Here is a 20,703-nt window from a genome sequence, read left to right as displayed (position 1 = left end):
ACAAACAAACAAAAAAATTAGCTGGGTATGGTGGCAGGTGCCTGGTAATCCCAGCTACTCAGGAGGCTGAGGCAGGAAAATCATTTGAACCCGGGCGGCAGAGGTTGCAGTGAGCCAGGATCGTGCGACTGCACTCCAGCCTGGGTGACAGAATATGACTACTCCATCTCAAAAAAAAAGAAAGAAAGAAAGAAAGAAAATGCAATCAGCCTAGTGGGCCATATAAGTTCTGTTTGCCCTGAGAAGGGGACTGCCCAAATCTCCCTGTAAAATACCAAGTGAAGTACCTAGATGAAGCAGTTAATATCTTTCAAATGCAAGCCATGTTGGACTAGCTTTATAACTGGGATATCCTCCCATCTAATATGTCTATTACCTGAGTCATGGTCAATCTGGGGGCTAAGGGGGCCTCTTTTACATGGGTGCCCCTCCCACAGAATCATAGGTCTGTTTAAGAAGCCTTATCAAATCTGATATCCCTCATAGATCTCACAGATGCAGCCCCCCGCTGGAAACCCAAATCCTTTTCTCCAGAAAAGGTAAAATGGTTTGGGGGTAAAAACGCTTCCTGGGACCAGAACATAAAAATATATAGGTTAATAGAAGTATAAAATGTAAAATATTTAAACAAGCTTTACGTAAGGTAGTTGTAACCCCTTTTACCTAAATGTCTTATAAAAATGGGTACTATATGTAACTCACTGGGGGAAGTTTTCCCCTTTCTAGTACTATAAAACTGAAGACATGTAAATCTGCTCATGTAAATCCTCCACTGCATAGACTTTTGTGTGGAACATTTATCAGGGCTGATGGCAAAAACTGTGAGTATTTTTCAATAACAACAACTGAGGTATTTTGATAGGGCATTTACTGGCTTGCTATGGAATATTAACTAAAGCTACCTCTATATTAATGGAAATAATGTTTCCCAAAAAGTTCCATAATAAAATAAAAATGGTTTACATAAAATCTTGCTACCTAATAAGCAGAGAGGCTCTTTTCTAGAACTAATTGTAAGGAGCTGCTAAATTCCACAATGCCTAATAGCTCTCCTGAGCTGTTTGATTTGTAAATGGCATTTCCAAGGTAAACGAACATCTTGTTTTAAAAGCTGCTGCTCTGGTTAAAAAAGGGTCAAGGAAATTTTTTCTTTTAAATTATTTGGGTAAAGTGTGTTTTTGTAAGCAAATTTCCCTTTCTGAATCCTCCAAAATTCAGATTATAATTTTATGGCAATATAGTTGTCTGCATAAGTTCAATAATAGTTTTTTTTTTCCTAACAATTGGTGGCACTGGTTATTTTACCAAGACTGAAACTAGTACAGCCTATTTTTAGGTAAAGTTTCAGCAAAATCAACTTTAAAAGGAGTCTATATGGCCAGTCAATTTCTTGCTGCATTTTATGCAAATAATCAGGCAAGCATAATAAGCCTAAAACCAGCATTGCACACAAATTGGCCTGGCTATAAAATTCTCTTTAATAAAAAAGGCGGCAAAAAAAGTGTTTGAAGGGCAAAGTGTAACACTTAATACTACATTTCAACCCTCACTTTTTACGTACAGATTAAATCATTATTTCTTGGCTACAATAATCCTCTAAAAAGTACCAGATTATAATTTTTCTTCATGTTTTCAGTTGGTGCCCTAATGGAACAGGTTCCTTTTTCTGTTCTAACATGCAAATTACTGTTGTAACTGTCAAACTATAAATGTTATTTATCTCTTTTTGTTTTACTTCCAAGGAAATGAAAATCATGGTATTCTGAAGACCAGAGATAGGAATCTCCCTCATTTGACATCCACTGGGTCTGGATCTGTTTCACTGCTAATGCTTTGCTGCCAGAACTACACAAGCTGCCTGCCTCTAGGTCCAGGGACTATCACAGAAGAAGTGGGCATGTGCAATTGTAAGGGCCAGTTTTGAGGGATAAAATTAGGATGAGATCAAACCCTCCAAATCAAGAAGGAGATAAAAAAAAAAAAATGCCTAAACAGCTGGTAAAACAAGCTTGGTTGTCTTCTAAACTATTATGTGTCACTTTTGCATCCATCCCAACCATAAAATTTTACTATAGAATTAAAGAAAAACATTTACTAACAGGATAAAATACCTTACCACAAAGCTTCCTGGGTATAATACTCCCAATGATAAGTGGTAAAAATAAACCTATCTATCCATATATATTTTTAATTTTTCAGAACAGTGCTTATGTTTTGTGTAGCTAATTGCTGTAAGTCTGTAACAAAAACCAAACTCACAGCAGCTCAACACATAGAAGTTAAAAATAAGTCAGTCTTGCAACTTTGCCTTTTGGTTTTTCTGCTGGCCTTTTTACTTAAAATAATAATTTGAAAAAGTAACAAATGGCTGTCCACAACCCTTCCTATCTGGCCTAGAACAATTAATTGGCTATAAGTCTTTTAACTCTTATGGTCCTCAGCCACAGGAAGTCCTGCCAAGGAAAAAATAACACTGTAGAATTATATAACTTCTCCTGTGACAAAACCTTTTCTCTCCAAATACCAGTATATGGTGCAATACAAAAGTCGGTTGGCGGGGGGCAGTGGGCAGGAAACAGATTTATCTACTGTTAACAAGTCTATCACGATTTAAACACTGAGGACCAAGTGTTTCTGGTATTTAATTTATGTTATATGCATAGGATGCTATACCTATGGAAATACATTGGCTAGAAAAGAGATTAAATTTATTAAATTCTAATTTAATGTTTGTCCCACAATTCTCAAGTAAGATTTATCACAAGGTCCAAATAACCCTTAATAAGGAAGGTAAACACATTGTGAGTTTGATCAAAAATATGATGATGCATGCGGGGTTTTCTGGCTGATTGGGTTGGTTACTATCCTCTGATTCTAACTACAACCTTGGACGCCCAAACCTTCACTATCTTTATAATATTTGTTACTATATTAACGTTAGACATTTTCTTGTAAATGTTATGCCAGGTACAGCAAAAGGAAAGACACAATTAAAGACCTGGATCATAATAACTCAGAAAATAGGTCTGATCCGGGATGGTTTTTTTTAGACTAAACCCTAGGCCTGACTCCATCTCACTCAGTAAACAATTGGCTATTGCATCAGGTCAGACCGTGTCCTCCCCCCATTATCCAAATCGCTAATATTTAAAACTACCATCAACCAGACTACAATAGGAATAAGCCTTCCTAGCACCGTGGGACCTCGCCAAACGACCGGATCAGACAACTCTAGGAATAAGCGCTCCTAGAGCCATGCAGTCTGCTGCTGTTGGCCTGCATATGCTCCTGTGAATGCTTTTTGGCCAAGAGGGAGGACTGAGGACTAAACTCTGATTTTTTACCTTACCCAAATTCCCTTCTAAGGGATCTGGGGAGTCATGCCCTAAAAACCAGAAATTCTCATCAAATGGATTTTATTTAATCCTGTATCTCGTGACTTTCCAATCTGACTCTGGCATAACAAGGAAGAAAATCAAAATGTTTTACCCCAAAATATATTTCCTTGCCATACCTTGAAATTGCCCTGCAAAGTCTCTTGTGGGAAAAATCCACATTCTATAGAGAATCCCCTTTCCCCTTGGTTTTCCTTCCTTCCTTCCCAGATCCAGGAGATAATCAACTAAGAGCCAGGCGCCCTTTTAAGTCTGATATAAAACAATTTACCACCTGCTCTCTCTAAAGTCTGGTAAGAGCTTCATCTGCACAATAACACTTGGTCTCCACAATCCTTTATCTTTAACATGAATATTCTTTCTATCAATCCCAGGTCTTCAGATAACCTCAACCAATTGTCAACCAGAAAATGTTTAAATTTCCCTATAGCCTGGAAGCCCCTGCTTTGAGTTGTCCGCCTTTCTAAACCAAACCAATGTATTTCTTAAATGTATTTGATTGCTGTCTCATGCCTCCCTAAAATACGTAAAACCAAGCTGTACCCCAACCACCTTGGACACATGTTCTCAGGACCTCCCGAGGGCTGTGTCGCAGGCCATGGTCACTCATATTTGGCTTGGAATGAATCTTTTCAAATATTTTATAGAGTTTGACTCTTTTCATCAACATTATGTAAACTCTCCAGACTATCTTCTCAATGTTTTTCCTGTAAATATAAAACTGCTGTAAAAAATACAGTCCATTAAAAAAAAGCATGGTTCCTGATTTCATGGAGTTTGTAAAATGAGAAGGAAATTTATTTTATAGGAGTTTTTGAGGTCTAATGAAAAGCTTGTAAGTGATTTTATACAAGGTTAGTGCATGAGACTTGATCAATAAGTTTGTTTTCCTCTTTGTTGATTTCTACTGACCTTCATAAATATTTAAAATCTCACATCTATACATTCATCCAAATATCCAAATATCTGTTGGTCATTTACTTATTTCCTATGCATGGTGGCCACCTTCACATGTTCACAAATATTCTGGTTCAAGTTCCTTTTAGGCTCAATAGGATCGCATTTCCCTGCCATTTTTGAAGTTAGGTGTGGCCATCGGATCTGCTTTGGCTAATGAGGCTTGAGCAGAAATGATGTACCTCTTGACGGATGGAAACTTCCAGCACAAGTGTGCAATTCACTACTTGTCATGGTCAATTTTACTTGTCCACTTGCCTGGCTAAGGGTGGCCAAGACAGCTGGTAAAATATTATTTCTGGGTGTGTCTACAAGGGTGTTTCTGAGAGAGATTTGCGTTTGAATCAGTGGATGGAGTCAAGAAGACCCACCCTTCCCATTGTGGGTAGGCATCATCTAATCCATTGCAGGCCTGAAATAAAATAAAAAGGGGGAGGAAGGGCACATTCTCTTTTTCCTTGCACTGGGACCTCCATCTTTTCCTACCCTCAGACTTCCATGCTTCTGCTTCTCCAGGCACTGGACCCTGGAACTTACCCTCCAGGCCTCCCCTGTCCCTACTGCAGTCCTCAGGACTTTGACCTCGGACTAGGAGGCCATTGCCTCCCCTGTTTCACAGGCCTGTGGAATCTGAATTACATCACTGGCTTTCTTGGTTCCCCACCTTGCAACAGTATGTCATGGGACTTCCTGGTCTCCATAATTGCATGAGCCAATTCCCATAAGAAATCATATATATAATATGTATATATATACACACACACACATATATATTTTATATTATATATATAGTATTGGCCCTATTTCTCTAAGGAACCCTAATATACCCCCTAACCTGCCCTCCCCCATGCCACCTGGTATAGAAGCCAAAATACATCCAGGGAAGTGGAACCACTATGAATATTATTAGATATTAAGTTGGTGCAAAAGTAATTGCGGTTTTTGCCATTCCTTTAAAAAGTAATGGCATTGAAAGTATGGCAAAAACCGCAATTACTTTTGCAGCAACCTAATAAGACATTTAGTTCAGGAATTAGATCTTACGTAATGATGAGAGAGGAACTGGGGAGGTGAAGGTAGTTAAGGAGAGTTAGAGGGCTAGAGATGAAGTCATTAACCAGCCTTCCCTGAAGCACTGGTGTAGATGGACAAGTTGGAGCTTTCAGGAGAAATCTGAGGGACCAGGTACATCCAGCCACCAAGTGGGACCATGAAGTGGGGGACATGTTGATGGGAGGCTGCTGCCTAAGCACAACCACCACTCTGTGGATCTGCCACCAAGAGTCTGGTGGTGGCCCCAGGGCCACTATTGGTCAGGGGATCTACTCTCAGGAGGATGTGCTGGGCGTGGAGCAGCAGGGAGCAAGGCCAAGCCGGGATCTCTGGCACCTCCGTGCTGCTGTTTCTGCATGTGACTGTGATACCCTGCAAAAATGATGCCGCTTCACTTCTGCCTCACAGATTTTTTGTTTGTTTGTTTGTTTTTGTTTTTTGAGATGGAGTCTCACTCTGTCACCCAGGCTGGAGTGCAGTGGCGTGATCTCCGCTCACTGCAAGCTCCGCCTCCCGGGTTCACGCCTTTCTCCTGCCTCAGCCTCCCGAGTAGCTGGGACTACAGGTGCCCGCCACCATGCCCGGCTAATTTTTTTTTTTTGTATTTTTAGTAGAGATGGGGTTTCACTGTGTTAGCCAGGATGGTCTCGATCTCCTGACCTTGTGAACTGCCTGCCTTGGCCTCCCAAAGTGCTGGGATTACAGGCGTGAGCCACCGCGCCTGGCCTCTGCCTCCCAGATCTTTTTCAAGTTCCCCTTTTGGCCAAATTTAACCCAGAACCATACAGAGAAGAGGATTCTGGGAGTGAAATTTCCAACTCAACCAAGTTGTCAATAGGGCAATCTAACACAGGCTACACCAAGCTTGCCCAACCTGTGGCCTGAGGTCTGCGGCCCAGGACAGCTTTGAATATGGCCCAACACAAATTTGTAAATGTTCTTAAAACATTATGAGATTATTTTTGCAATTTTTTTTAAAGCCCATCAGCTATCATGAGTGTTAATGTGTCATATGTGTGGCCCAAGACAATACTTCTTCCAATGTGGCCCAGAGAAGCTAAAAGATAGGACACCCCTGGACTCCATATCAACCTGGTATCCACACACACCTCTTTGAACAATTACCTCCAAATAAGAGCAGTAGAAAAATAATGCCTCCACCTAACAGGATGCACAACTTGAACGCCCCAAACATGTCATCCTCTCCCTGAAAGAGGATACACAAATCTTCCTCTTGTCCATCTTTGTGTGATGCTCATTTCTCTTCTAGCTGAGTCCCTTTTTGAAATTACTAATCATGATGACAGTCTTTGTTTTCTTCAACTGGCCACATGGTCATGGCTGACATTCATCATTTACTTCTTCCCCACCCAGTCCATATTTTCTTTGTTTGTAGCAAGCACCTCAGCAGCCATGCTTTCATCATTCCTGAAAGCTCTGTGCCACTGGCAATCGTGTCTGAACTGGCTTGTTGTCGTTTCCTGCTAACTTTTGTCACAGGACATGGGAGTGCTAAGAGATGCCCAAGAGGATCTCCTATGGTTCAGACATACGCTCATCTGCCCTCATGTGAGGTCGCCACCCAGTTTCCACTTGAGAGTCAGGATCGAGCACCCCAGTCAGTGCAGTAAGCTCTTTCTCCACTTGTTGGTTCATGGCATGAGAAACACAAAGGAGCCAGGTGGCAGTCTCAGCTTCCAGTTTAATAGAACCACTGTTGTGTCTTCTGTCAGAATCAAACACCTCTAGACAAGCAGAACCCAAAATCATGGGGACAAAAAGCAAAAACTTTGCTTGTGAATTATTAGGGGAATAGTAAGAGAAATCACTCCCTTTTCCACCCCTTGATTCCCAGACATCTTAATTCGGGCTTTGAGAGAAACATCAGCCTATATGGAGTTAGAGCAAGTATCACATTCTGGAGGCCCATGAATGTTGCCACCCAGCTGACGCTACAACTGAGTCTTCAAAAGGCTATGCCATCATTCTACCAGGCCAGCTGCTTTAGGATGATTGTGAGACTTGGGCATTCTATGAGTATGAGTCCATTGTGGCACTTCATATGCTATAAAATGAGCTCTCCTGTCAGCAGCGATGCTACATGGAATATCATGGCGCTAAATAAAGCACTCTGCGAGCCTAGAGATGATGGTTTTAACAGAAGGTTTGCAGGCAAGAAAGACAAATCCATATACAGAGTAAGTGTCTATTTTGGTGAGACCAAAGTGCTATCCCTGCCATATGGAAGTGATAGAGAATGTAAAAAATATGCTACCGTGTGCCTGGCTGATTCCTTTGGGACTGATAACTTATCAGGAGCTCATTGTTGATCTCTGCAGTTGGCTGGTTGGGCACCCAGCAGTGGCTGTAGGTGGATCAGCTTTGGTAAGCAAAAGCCCATGCATAGTCTCTAACCCTGCTACAACGTTCACTTTGTTCGTGAGTCCATTGGGCAAAGACAGGGAAAGTTGGCAACGAGACTGACATCAACAGAATGGGCCATCTTGTCTATTAAGATCTTCCCGGGTAAGTTTGCTCTTTTGCAAGCATTCATGTGGCACACAAATATCTTTGTCCTCTGTGTCCATTCAGAGAGGCCTATCCACATATCCACATATCGCTTCCCCAGATCCTCTTGTCACTAATTTCCTAATTGTATTTCAAGTCCCTGACCATCTGGCCAAACCATTTGCCATTGCCCATAAGCCAGTATACATACGTATCTCTAGCCGCTTCTTCTTCCAGGCAAAATGAACAACAAGTACATTGCTTAAATTCCTGCCAACGGAGAGAATTTCTGTTTACCCCTGTCCTTCAGTGGCAATGTTGTGTTGCAGCTCTCCTTTTGTGGTACCAGTATATTGTGTAGAACCATCTGTAAACCAAGCCCAAGTTGTTTCTTCTTCAGTCACTGCATCTGACTCTAAGCCTTCAGGGAGTAGTGGTTACTGCTTCCTTTCCATGTCAGAGATATCATGGAATTCCTTTTGTGTTCAACTTTAAACAGAACTCATATAGGGAAGGAGGGATATAGTTCCCAGTTACGGGGTTGATAGTTAGACAGATATTTGTCATTGCTGACAGTCCTTATTCCTTCTTAAGGACTTGATGTTCCAGCTTTTCTTATTTCTCCTCAACTTAAAATTTTTCTTTTATTTCTGGTAGTGTCATTCTGTTAGCACATTCTCTTTTCTTTTTATCTAAAAAATCTTTATTTCACCTTCGTTTCTGAAGAATATTTTCATGGAATGCTTGCCAAGTGAATTTTCTTTCAGCACTTTAAAGATGTTCTTCCACTGTCTTCTGGCCTCCAGAGTCTTTAATGAGAAGTCAAAAATCATTCAAATCTTTGTCTCCTCTATGTATTATATTATTTTTCTTTGTTTTTTTTTTTTTTTTTTTTTTTTTTAAGACAGACTTTTGCTCTTGTTGCCCAGGCTGGAGTGCAATAGCGCAATCTCAGCTCACCACAACCTCCGTCTCCCAGGTTCAAGCAATTCTCCTGCCTCAGCCTCCCGAGTAGCTGGGATTACAGGTATGCACCATCATGCCTGGCTAATTTTTTTTGTATTTTTAGTAGAGATAGGTTTTCTCCATGTTGGTCAGGCTGGTCTCGAACTCCTGACCTCAGGTGATCTACCCACCTCGGCCTCCCAAAGTACTGGGATTACAAGTGTGAGCCACCGCACCCAACCTCTTTGGTTGTTTTTAAGGTTTTTCCCCTTTATTTTTATTTTCAGCATTTAGCTATGATGTCCCCTAGCCATGGTTTTCTTCATACTTATTCATATTTACCTTGCTTGGGGTTTGCTGAGTTTCTTCAATCTGTAAATTTATATCTTTCACTAAATTTGGGGAAATTTCATCCATTATTTATTACAATTGTTTCTTTGAACCATTACCTCCAAATAAGGGCAGTAGAAAAATAATTAAGAAAGATAAATAATCTTTCTTATCTCCTTTTGAGGTTCCGAATGCATATATGTTAAACTTTTTTTAACTGGTTCCTGAGACTATTTATTTTTTAAACCTTTTTTTCCTCTCCCTTTTTTTTAAGATTAAATAATTTCTATGGATCTATCTTAAAGTTTACTGACTCTTTCCTGTATCATTCCCATTCTGCTCTCAAGCACATCCAGTACATTTTAAATTTCAGATGTTGTGTTTTTCAGTTCTAGAATTTCTTTTCTTTTCTTTTTTTTCTTTTTTTTTTGAGACAGAGTCTTGCTCTGTCACCCAGGCTGGAGTGTAGTGGCATGATCTTGGCTCACCGCAACCTCTGCCTCCTGAGTTCAAGCAATTCTCCTACCTCAGCCTCCTGAGTAGCTGCGACTACAGGTGCACACCACCATGCCTGGCTAATTTGTTTTTGAATTTTTTAGTAGAGACTGGGTTTCACCATGTTGCCCAGGCTGGTTGCGAACTCCTGAGCTCAGGCAATCCACCTGCCTCGGCCTCCCAAAGTGCTGGGATTACATGCGTGAGCCACTGCTCCCGGCCCAGTTCTAGAATTTCTATTTGGGTCTTTTTATAGATTATATTTCTCCACTGAGATTTCCTATTTTTTCATTCATTGCAAGCATATTTTCCTTTAAGTCAATGAATGTGGCTCAAAGGTGCTTTAAAACCCAAGTCTGCAAATTTCACCAACTGGTTTTGATCCCCATTGATGATTGTCTTTTCTTTCAAGAATGGGTAACATTTCCTTGGCTTTTCATATGTTGAATAGTTTTTTAAATTGTACCCTGCATATTACAAAGTTTATGTTGTAGAATTCTGGATTCTGTTATATTCTTTCACAGGAGTTTATTTGTTTTTGCTTTCTTTGGTGTAGCATTAATTAACTTGATTGAATTCAAACTGCAAACTCAGCTTGAATGTTTCCAAGCCCAGGAACTGTGATTCCTGGTATAGCTCTTTGATTATGTGGCAGTAATAGGTTTAAGTGTATCTTGCTTTCAAATCTTCTCAAAGGCAGTGACTGGGTCTTATTTTTGTGTCCTCCACATCTTGCTTATTCTCAGCAGACAATGGACCTGCCATAGTGCTGAATGCATGAACGAGCTAATGAACCATGTAATTCAAGAAACATCCCCAAACCAGAACACTTTTACTAAGATTCAGGCACCAGGAGGGAAAAGATGGAAATCTAGTGTATATATCAGCTTCCACCTTCCTATACTTTGGTATAATTTTCACTTGTTAATTCACTAACAAGAATCTGAGCCTCAGCCACATTTAATCTTTAATATTTGTGCCCTCATATATTATTTCCACAGAGTACACATTGTAGCAAAATCTCACTAAAATAAAATAACTAAAATAGCAGATGATGATTGTTCAACTGTTACTTTAGCTGCATTTCCATAATGTGAAAGTAATTCAAAAGGTGTAAAGTTGAAGCAAATGGAAGTCTACAAGACAATCCTACTTTATTTATTCATTCAATAAACATTTGAGCACCTATGCCGTCATAGATGCCAGATTCCAGAAATATGAAAATTAATACAGTAATAAGCAGATGGACAAATCTCTGCCCTTAAGGAACTCAGAATTTATCCAGAAAACATTAACTGTAGGAGAGTTTTTCCTATATTGCAGTCATCTCAAGTACTGCTTTCCTTTTTTTTTTTTTTTTGCCTTGGCCTATACAATATGTACCACTAATTCATATTTTACATGTCTCACTCTTTAAAAGCTTAAATGAATTTAATTTAAAAGGAAAGATTGTATCACAGGTTGGATATGCTGCTTATGCTCTTCAATCACATTAAAATAAATGCATAATTATTGAAGTGCAAAATGACTAAATGCAAACTATCAAGTATTACTTGTCCTATGCTCCGACAAACACTGCTTTAAGCATGTTAAATGTTATAAAAGTGGTGTTTGTAAAGTGCAGATAGTGTAATGGGAATATAGAAGGAGTTTCTTAATCCTGCTTGTGTTTTTAAGGAAGGCTTTGCAAAAATGTCTCTTTAAGGGGAATGACAGTATTCCCTTTATCACTGGGTCCCCTGTGGTAGACAGAATAATGCATCCCCACAAGACGTCCATCCCATGTCCTAATCACAGGAATGTTTTACATTACATGGCAAAGGGAAATTAAGATTGCAGATGGAATGAGAGTTGCTAATCATCTGGCTTTAAAGAGATTATACTGGATCATCTATGGGGACCAAATGTTTTTAGACAAGGGTTTGGACAAGGGTTTTTAGAAATAGAAGAGGGAGACAGTGAGAGAGTGATGTGGTATGCAAAGTCCCCTATTGCTGTTACTGGCTTTGAAGATGGAGGATGGGGCCAGGAGCCAAGGAAAGTATGGTCTCTAGAAGCTGGAAAAGGCAAGGAAACCAGTTCTCTCCTAAAGCCTCCAGAAAGTTATGCACTCCTGCTGACACCTTGATTTTAGCCTAGACTCCTGCTGGACAACAGAATAGTAAACTAATAAATTTGTGGTTGTTTTGAGCTATTAAGTTTGTTATAGCATCCATAGGAAACCAAAACACCCCTACAGTGCCAGATACCTCGTAATCACTGGCTAAAAATAAACCAAACTGAATGCGCACTCCCCTTTAGGTTCTCTGAGGCCAAGGACCCTGTCTTTTTCTCTTCTGTAGCTCTAGTGTCTACTGCAGCCGAGAAAAGCTAATATCGGCCAGGCGCAGTGGCTCACACCTGTAACCCCAGAACTTCGGGAGGCCGAGGCGGGCGGATTACCTGAGGTCGGGAGTTCGAGGCCATATCCAACATGGAGAAACCTCATCTTTACTAATAATACAAAAATTAGCTGGGCTAGGTGGCACATGCCCGTAATCCCAGCTACTCGGGAGGCTGAGGCATGAGAATCGCTTGAGCCCGGGAGGTGGAGGTTGCAGTGAGCTGAGATCATGCCATGGCACTCCAGCCTGGGCAGCAAGAGCGAAACTCCGTCTCAAAAAAAAAAAAAAAAAAAAAAGATAAAAAAAAGATAATATCTTTTCCTCACCCATCAAGGGGTCCTTGGCTGATACCCTCATAACAAAAGACAAATTAACAAGCTAAAAGCATAGCAAATTTATTTAACCAAGCTTTCCCGTGACATGAGAGTCTTCAGAAATGAACAATTAGGCCAGATGTTGTGGCTCAAGCTTATAATCCCAACAAGCTGGGAAGATCGTTTGAGGCCAGGAGATTGAGACCAGCCAGAGCAACACATCAAGATCCCATCTCTGAAAAAAAAAATCATTTTAAATTAGCTGGGTGAGACAGCACACACCTGTAGTCTCAACTACTTGGGAGGTTGAGGCAGGAGGATCACTTGAGTCCAAGAGTTGAGGCTACAGTGAGCTATGATCACACCACTGCACTCCAGCCTGGGTGACAGAGTAAAACCCTGTCTCCTAAAGGCTTTTTTTTTTCAAAGAAATGAACAAGTAAAGACCCAGGGAAAACTATATTTTTATGCTTATGTTTCATGAAGAATGGGCAGTTAGGTAGAAATATGATCAGACAAGAGGGGTATGACCTAATAATAATAAATGGAAGGGAATTAGCATGGCCTGTTTGTTCAGATCCCTCTTGGCCTCTCTGTGTAGCATTCCTCTCCTCTGGGTATAGGGCAGGACACCTGTCACATAGGGTCTTGTGACCTACTTTCAGAAGAGGTAGGTGAGAGAATTCCTTTATGGCCAGCTCTTACACAGGAAGGTGGAAAAAAGCCAGAGAATGACCTTTCTGCTTCTGCTGTTTTCTTAATTTCCGAGATTCCACGTTTGGGGGTATTGTATTTCTGAGACCCAACCCCACCACCACACTGAGCATGGAGTTAGAGGTCAATAACTATTTAGAGTGCATTTCGAATGAAGGCACTATTTATGAACTGTGTTATCAGGCATGGGCAAAGGCATAGAAATGGGTCGAGGAAGGGCTTTGAAGACTGGGGAGCTGTTTGGGCAAGGACAAGGCTGTTCACGGTTTGTTTAGAGAAAGAAATTATCATCTGGGAGAGGACAGTGTGCTCAGGGAGCACAATGATAACAATTCCGGGGCAGCAACAAGGAGCAGACCAGGAAGGGCCTTGTGTGGCATGCCAAGGAGTTCAGGTTTGGGTCCCAAGGCCCCCAGGAGTCATGTGTCAATCTTCTTCTGTGTGGCGTGAAAGCAGATACCACCTTGCCTTTTTTGCAAGTTGAGTTCTTCCTATCATCCACTGGAGTCTTGGATTCCTGGAACCAGAATCCTTGCCATCCACGCAGATGTTTCGGGAGAAGGCCTGACCTTTTTGGGCTTGAGTTCTTGGGCTGGGGTCAAGCGTTGCACAGTAGGAATGGCCAGACAGAGGGAGCCAGTGTCCTGAGCAGCCGGGTGACTTGCAGACTCCCTTGAGCTTCCTCCTTGCAAGAGCCGGAGACCTGTGAGCCGGCAAGCTGTCAAGATTTCCGTCATAAACCCCACGCTCCATGTGTTTGCAATATGGGCACAGAGATGCACAGGGGAGTGGGGTCTGGGGTGTGAGGGCTTAGTTCTGGAGTCATTGCTTCCTCTCTTTTCTTGTGCTTATTTTGCTTTCTTAAAGTTATGGCGTGGAATAAAGGGACAGTAATGAGTTCCAGATGCTTTTATTTTTCTCCTTCTATAATTGGAAACAAAAATATAGGATGGCTTTTAAATTGAAAGTGCCAGAAAGGGGTGATGCTTTTAGCTCTGGGGTTTTAGCCATGATTTAGAGCCCAGCTGGAGGCTGTGGCCGTCACCACCACATGCTAACTGGCTCACACTGCTCCCTGCAGACCCAGCTCAAGGCTTTATCTTGGAGCCCAAAGGAGGTTCAAAAGTGAGTCCTACACTAAGAAACTCTTAATACATGAAACCCAAATGTACAAAGCAGACAGATTGGGGCAGGGTGAGCAGCCACGTATTCAAAGGATGATTGTTTTGCAGAAGGTCTCGTGCAGGCCTCTTTTAATTAGCGTTCCCCTGGGGCATCTAAAAGTTTCCCCACACATCATTAATTTCTGAGGGAGGGGACAAAGAACCTTCCAGCTGATGTGTTCCAAGTATGAAGTGCCAAGTGAAGATCAATTAAAAAGTCAAGAGACCAGAATCTTGAAGTATAAAGCATCTAAGGGAGAAAGACTGCTTGAGTTACCGTGGACTTTTCAGGGTACCTTAAAAGCGGAGATATGATGACCTTAGACCTGGAATTGGATTAGCCTCCTTGTGAGTTACACAAAGAGATCATCCTAAACCTGCAGGAGGAAACACCTATTCATTTTAGACTGAAAGCTTTAAGCCTGTCTTGGAATCCTTCATTCTCTTCCCCTTAGCCAATGGCTGTTACTAAATAGAATGGTGGGGAAACAGGATTCAGATTTAGACTGTGGGAAAGCAGTTGGCCTCCTCCTACAAGACATACTAATAGCAGATTACGTTCCCTCCAGGGAGATAATCTTTAACACAAAGCAGACCCCAGCCCTCCAATCTAACAGCAGGCCAGGAAGGGAAGATAAAGGTAAATGGCCACTCAATCCTTAAACCATTTGCACAGCACATTGGTACAAATAGGAATTCTGGATCCCAGGGCCAACATTTAAGACTAGCCCTTTACCTTTCGTTTGCTGCAAAACAAATAGTTCCAGTTCTCTTCTGATGCCAAGACTCTTAGGTCAGATTTGACAAGCAAGAGTGACTGTGCTGTATTCTCTCACCACCTGTTCTTCCATTCCCTTTTATATATCCTCTTGCAGCCATGCAAGTAATTAATACTCATCATGTTAAGTTGCCATTCGAGTACCTACTGTGTGGAAGCCACTTTATAGAGGTACATACTATTGTTTATTTTTGTTCCCATTATCCAGGCCCTCAGATCAATCAGTCAATTCCAAAGCCCACTGAGTTGCCTTTACACCATTCCCTGCCATCTAAAGCAATTACTCAGTGGTTTCGAAGCCTTTTAAAGTCTTACCAACATTGAGGCTTCTCCCTGGGCCTATTAAGTCAGAACCTCTGGAGTCTAAGCACCTGTGCCTTAAATTTGCTCACTGTGACCTGGATGCATGGTGGGGCTGAGAACCTCTGTGGGAGCATCTTAGGTGATGCAGAGTTTTGGAGTTGATGTGGAGATCCAGCCCCTTTTCAGGGAGCCCTTCCCTCTGAGGTGGCTGCTGCAGCCCACCTGCCACATCTCCTTGAATCTGAAAGAATAATAAGGAAGATGGAAGCCAAAGACATGTTCTTTACTCCTGGCAGGACTTCTGCCTTGAGTCTAGCTCTTTCCTGACCTGCTGACTTGGGCTGGATGGTCCAGAAGGAAGTCCTAGGGTTCACTGCCTTCCTCCATGAAGCCCGGAGCCAGGTGCTTGCCCCTCTCCTAGACCCCTGCTTCAGTGAGTTCTGAATAACTGAGGGGCCTCCAAATGAGCCATTTCTGGCCCCTAAGGGAACTTTACCAAGCTCTGATGACATAGTTTAAAATATGGCAAAAAGAGGGAGAAAACTTCAGACTCCCCACTTCTTGCAGTGCAGAGAGAGGGAATATTTGGGGTGTTCTCACCTCATCTTCTTCTAAATGGCTGGGACTCACCTAGTCTCTTGATCTTTGCATTTTTCTGGTCTCTCCATTGCAACTGACAAGGCCCCATCTTCCCTGGAGAGATGGAAGCAGAGATTCCACACTATTGTACTCTCCTAGCGGGTCAGGGATTCTTCTAGAGTGAGGCTCTAACTCTATAACCCACCACAGCAGTTGTCAAGAGATTGCTGGAACCAACATGTAAGCACAGCCAAGCCTGCTCTTCCTCTATAGGAAACTTAAACCTACTTCAAGTCAAGGCTCCCTTAGAAGGATGAGGTCTTCTGCAATCATGCTTGTGTTCTTGGAATTCAGTTTAAGAAAATAATTCAAAAAGTGCTCCCAGAACTAGCTATAAGAATGCACACTGTAGCATTGTTTTTACTGGGAAAACTTGGAAACAAGCTAAATGGCCAATCACAGAGGATTGGCTAGATGAATCGTGTCATAAAAATCACGGTGTATGTTCTTCTCTGCAACAGGGAAGGATATTTATTATATTTTAAATGTCAAAAGCAGACCACAAAACAACATGGATAGTATGATCTCATTTTTGCATCCGGAAAAATGCATGCCAAACCATTATTAATAAGTATCTCTGGGTGGAGATTAAAAGTGGTTTTTATTTTCTCCTTTGCTTGTTTGTATTTTGTAATAATAATAATAAAGGATGTGTAGTCCTTGGGTAATTGCTGCAAACCTAATGATGTTTTTGAGTGAGGGTGGTCATCTGAAAGCCAGACAGAAGTGAGAGGGAACTTAGCCCCCATCCCCACCTAGGAGATTCTCCAAAGCCTTCAAGGTCATGTCCCCATTTGTGTCTCACCCCAACTCCACCACTCGACCACCGTTTACATCAACATGCATTACATGTATTACTTAGCAACCAGGCCGTCGTGTGTTTTCATTTAGCAGAAGAGAGAATAGATGCTACCAGACTCTACAGTGACTGCAGTATTTCTGAAGTTGCCTGAAAGAGTGGCAAGTCATCAACAAAAAGATCCAACCCAAAATACAGTGGAACTGAGAAATAGACACTTCCTTTACTGTTGGGGTTGGCCAGGGTGGTGGCCAATGTACCTAGTCCTCCCCGTCCCAGTTTGGAGCAAAAATGTCATGCAGATGGAGTCACAATTTCACTTCCATTTCTGACAAAACTAGGATTGCAGACCATAGTTAGTGCTCTTAGCCAAGTGGGACTACTAATGCCTCACCCCAGAATTAGGCTGGATCATAGATCTGTTTCTGTCAGCACTGAACAGCTTTAGGGCCCTCCTAGAAGTCCCGCCCCCTATGACTTCCAGCATCGTGGAGCTCTCTGCACTCAGACAGAGCTCCCCAAAGAGGGGATGGCCTAAGCTCTCCAGTAAAACCCATCAGTGCCAATGCCCTGCTCCCCTTCCCACCTCCACTGGAGAGGAATAAAGAAGGGAGAGGCCCAGAGTGTTATTCTAAAGTGAGGTCTGCCGGCTACTCCCTGTGGGCAAAATGTAGCTCATACCTGTTTTTGTAAATGAAGTTTTTTTGGAACATAGCCACACTGGTTGATTTATGCAGTGCCTAAAGCTGCTCCAATGGCATAGTTGGGTATTAGAGACTGTATTAGTCCGTTTTCACACTGCTGATAAAGACATACCCAAGATGCGGCAATTTACAAAAGAAAGAGGTTTAATTGGACTTACAGTTGCATGTGGCTGGGGAAGCCTCACAATCATGGTGGAAGGCCAGGAGAAGCAAGTCCTGTCTTACATATGTGGCAGCAGGCAAAGAGATAAGGAGGAAAACGCAAAAGCAGAAACCCCTGATAAAACCATCAGATCTCATGAGACTTATTTACTATCATGAGAACTGTATGGGGGAAACTGCCCCCATTATTCAATTATCTCCCACCTGGTCCTTCCCACAACACTTGGAAATTATGGGAGTATAATTCAAAATGAGATTTGGGTGGGGATGCAGAGCTAATGGAAACCCCTGATAAAACCATCAGATCTCGTGAGACTTATTCACTATCTCGAGAACAGTATGGGAGAAACAGCCCCCATGATTCACTTATCTCTCATTGGGTCCCTCCTACAACATGTGGGAATTACAGGAGTACAATTCAAGATGAGATTTGGGTGGGGAAACAAAGCCAAACCATCTCAGCGACCAACACCATTAGACCTGGGAAGCCAAATAATGTTCATTTGGCCTTTTACAGAAAAAGTTTGCCTGCCCCTAATCTAGAGGAAGGCTTTCTAGGAAAACTAGAAGACAGGGCATGCACCTCCCGTAACATTTCTGGCCTCCTTACTCTCGGACCCTGCCTACTTGGCGACCTTTGCCTGTCCTCAGATACTAAAGTTCAGAAAGCTTCACTCCTGGGCTCCTTCTCTTCTCATTCTAGATTCTCAAAATCTTCTCTCAGATGTCTCCAAGGCCTTTCAAATCACACAAGTCTTAGCCTAGAGTGACTGTTAAATGCATTGGTCCAAACCAGGGCATTTTTGAAAATAACAAATTCTAAACTAAACCAGACAAGACTTCGGGATGATAGGCTTAACTTGGATTGTCCCTGGAAAACTGAGATGCATGGTCATTCCAAATGAAAATACTTGTTGTTTTCTTTGCCCAAATCTGAGTCCTTCTTGAATATTCCCAATGGCTCTGGCACTTCTATCCTGGCTGTGGTACAACTGAGAAACCCGGTTTATATCCTTTCCACCACCCACCTCCAACCCATCACCAACTCCTTTGGAATCCACCCACTTCTCCCCATCTCAGCAGTTCCCATCCTTGTACAAACTGAAATGGGAGGAGTTCCCTTATCCCCCTCACAGGGCGTGTGACAGGGGTGTGGCTCACTTTGTCGGTGACCTGCTGCTCAAACTCCTAGGGGGAGCATGCAGACAGGCAGGTTGTGGGGAGTGTTTTTGGGCTCTGACCCCACGGCAGTGTCTAGGGGTGAATGTTTACAGCTCCTGAAACTCCAGTGGGCATGTGTTACAGTGAGTTCTTTCAGTTTAGCCATCCATAGGCAGCTTGTGTTAATCAGCTCAGTTAGACCCTCTGCCTTATCGCAAGGACAGAGGCCTTTCTGTATCCCGGGTTCTTGCCCAAGTGTACTGGAAAAATCAGATCACACGTGGGCTTGGGGGATTAGTGCAAGGTTTTATTGAGTGGAGGAAGTAGCTCTCAGCAGATGGATGGGGATCCAGAAGGGGGTTGGGGTGGGAAGGTGGTCTTTCCCTGGAGTGGGCCACTCAGCAGCCGGACTCTCCTCTGACTGCCCCTGACTGAATTCCATGTTGTCGTGCTGTCAATGGCCTGCCAGTGTCTGCTGGTGTCTGTTGTGTGATCTTCTGCTCCTCTCGACGTCCAGCTGCTTGTGTCTGTGCCCGCTAGGGTCTCAGGGTTTTTATGGGCACAGGATCGGGGGTGAGGTGGTTCGGAGTAGTCTTGGACAATGCAACATTTGGGCATGGAAACAGGAGTGCTGGTTCTCACTTAGGTCCATGGGCACAAGACCGAGGGTGGAGCCCTCACTAGGAGCCCTGCTCTTCTCTACCCAGCACTTCCCTGCCCCCATCCCGTATCAAAACCACCACCATCTCTTGCCTGGGCTTCTCAAGAGTCTTCTCACTGGTCTTGGCCCACTCTCATCTCCTTCACAACTGGACTGAGCTGCTGGAAACTTTCATCTTATTGGGCCACCCCTCTGCATAAAACACTTGGCTTCCCCATGTCCTAAGGACAGAGATTAAAATTCCCTTCCTTGCTTTCTGCCTGTAGTCAATCCTTGAAAGCTTCCACCTCCTTCCTGCTTTGGGGGTCTCCCTATGGGCTGTTTTCTCTAACGGGAAAGCCCCTTTTCCTATTACACCTCAGGGCTCAGTCTCAAGCTCACTCTCTTCATCTTCACATGAGGCCATTACCTGCCATCACCTGTCACACCACCTGCACTTTGCCTTCTCAGCCTTTATTACAGATTATAATGCAGTTGGTGTTGGTATTTGCTTCCTATTTCCCCTGCTGTAAGCTGCATGAAGTCAGGGTTTGTGTCTATTTGCCCATCATTATCCCAGCACCTAGCTCACTGTTAGTGCCTAGTAAGCACTCCTAAGTAACTGTTGAGAGAATGACAAAACAGGAAAGCAAGCCTCCATTGTATCAGATTTTGGGAGTTGCAATTTAGCCCTTAGGCAAATCTAACAGAATTCTAGACAGGATGTAGTCTATGTTAGTTTCCTGTGGCTCCTGTGACAAATTACCTCATGCTGTGTGGCTTAAACAATAGATATTTATTCTCTGACGGTTCTGGAGGCCAGAAATCTGAAGTCAAGGTGTTTTCAGGGCCACACTCCCTATAGGGTCTTTAGGGGATAACCTGTTCCCTGCCTCTCCCGGCTCCTTAGGGGCTGCTGGCTTCCCTTGGGTTGTGGCCACATCACTCCAATCTCTACCTGCATCTTCAAATCACCTTTTCCTCTTATTTTGTGTCAAATCTCCCTCCCTGTGTAAGTGCCTTGTAAGGACATTGTGTTGCATTTAAGACCCACCCAGATAACCCAGGATGATTTCCTCATTAAAATCTTTAACTTAATTACATCTGCAAAGACCTTTTATCCAAATAAGGCCATATCCACAAGTTCTAGGGATTAGGATGTGGGCATATCTCTGGGGGGCCATTTCTCCCCACCATGGGATTGTAAGACTAGACTTGGTCCAATAGGAGCTGTTTGGGGAAACTCAGGATGAGAACCT

At 42.7% G+C, this 20,703-nt stretch overlaps 1 protein-coding gene across 2 annotated transcripts in view; it reads left to right on the top strand.

Moving 5' to 3' along the window:
* MIS18A (MIS18 kinetochore protein A) overlaps positions 1 to 20,703 on the top strand; it is a 186,775-nt gene that overhangs the window by 122,259 nt on the left and 43,813 nt on the right. The window contains exon 5 of one of the 2 annotated variants that reach the window (XM_054468494.2): positions 1,743 to 4,160. The exons of the other annotated variant lie outside the window; for it this stretch is intronic. Coding sequence (XP_054324469.1) covers positions 1,743 to 1,924 — 182 coding nt within the window. The 3' untranslated portion in view covers positions 1,925 to 4,160. Of the gene's footprint in view, positions 1 to 1,742; positions 4,161 to 20,703 lie in introns of those variants that run through there. 2 annotated transcript variants of the gene reach the window in all.

Source organism: Pongo pygmaeus, chromosome 22 (genome assembly GCF_028885625.2).
Source record: "Pongo pygmaeus isolate AG05252 chromosome 22, NHGRI_mPonPyg2-v2.0_pri, whole genome shotgun sequence".
Lineage (NCBI taxonomy): Eukaryota > Metazoa > Chordata > Mammalia > Primates > Hominidae > Pongo > Pongo pygmaeus.
Note: the sequence above shows the minus strand (reverse complement) of the source record. Positions and strands in the feature narration are given on the sequence as shown.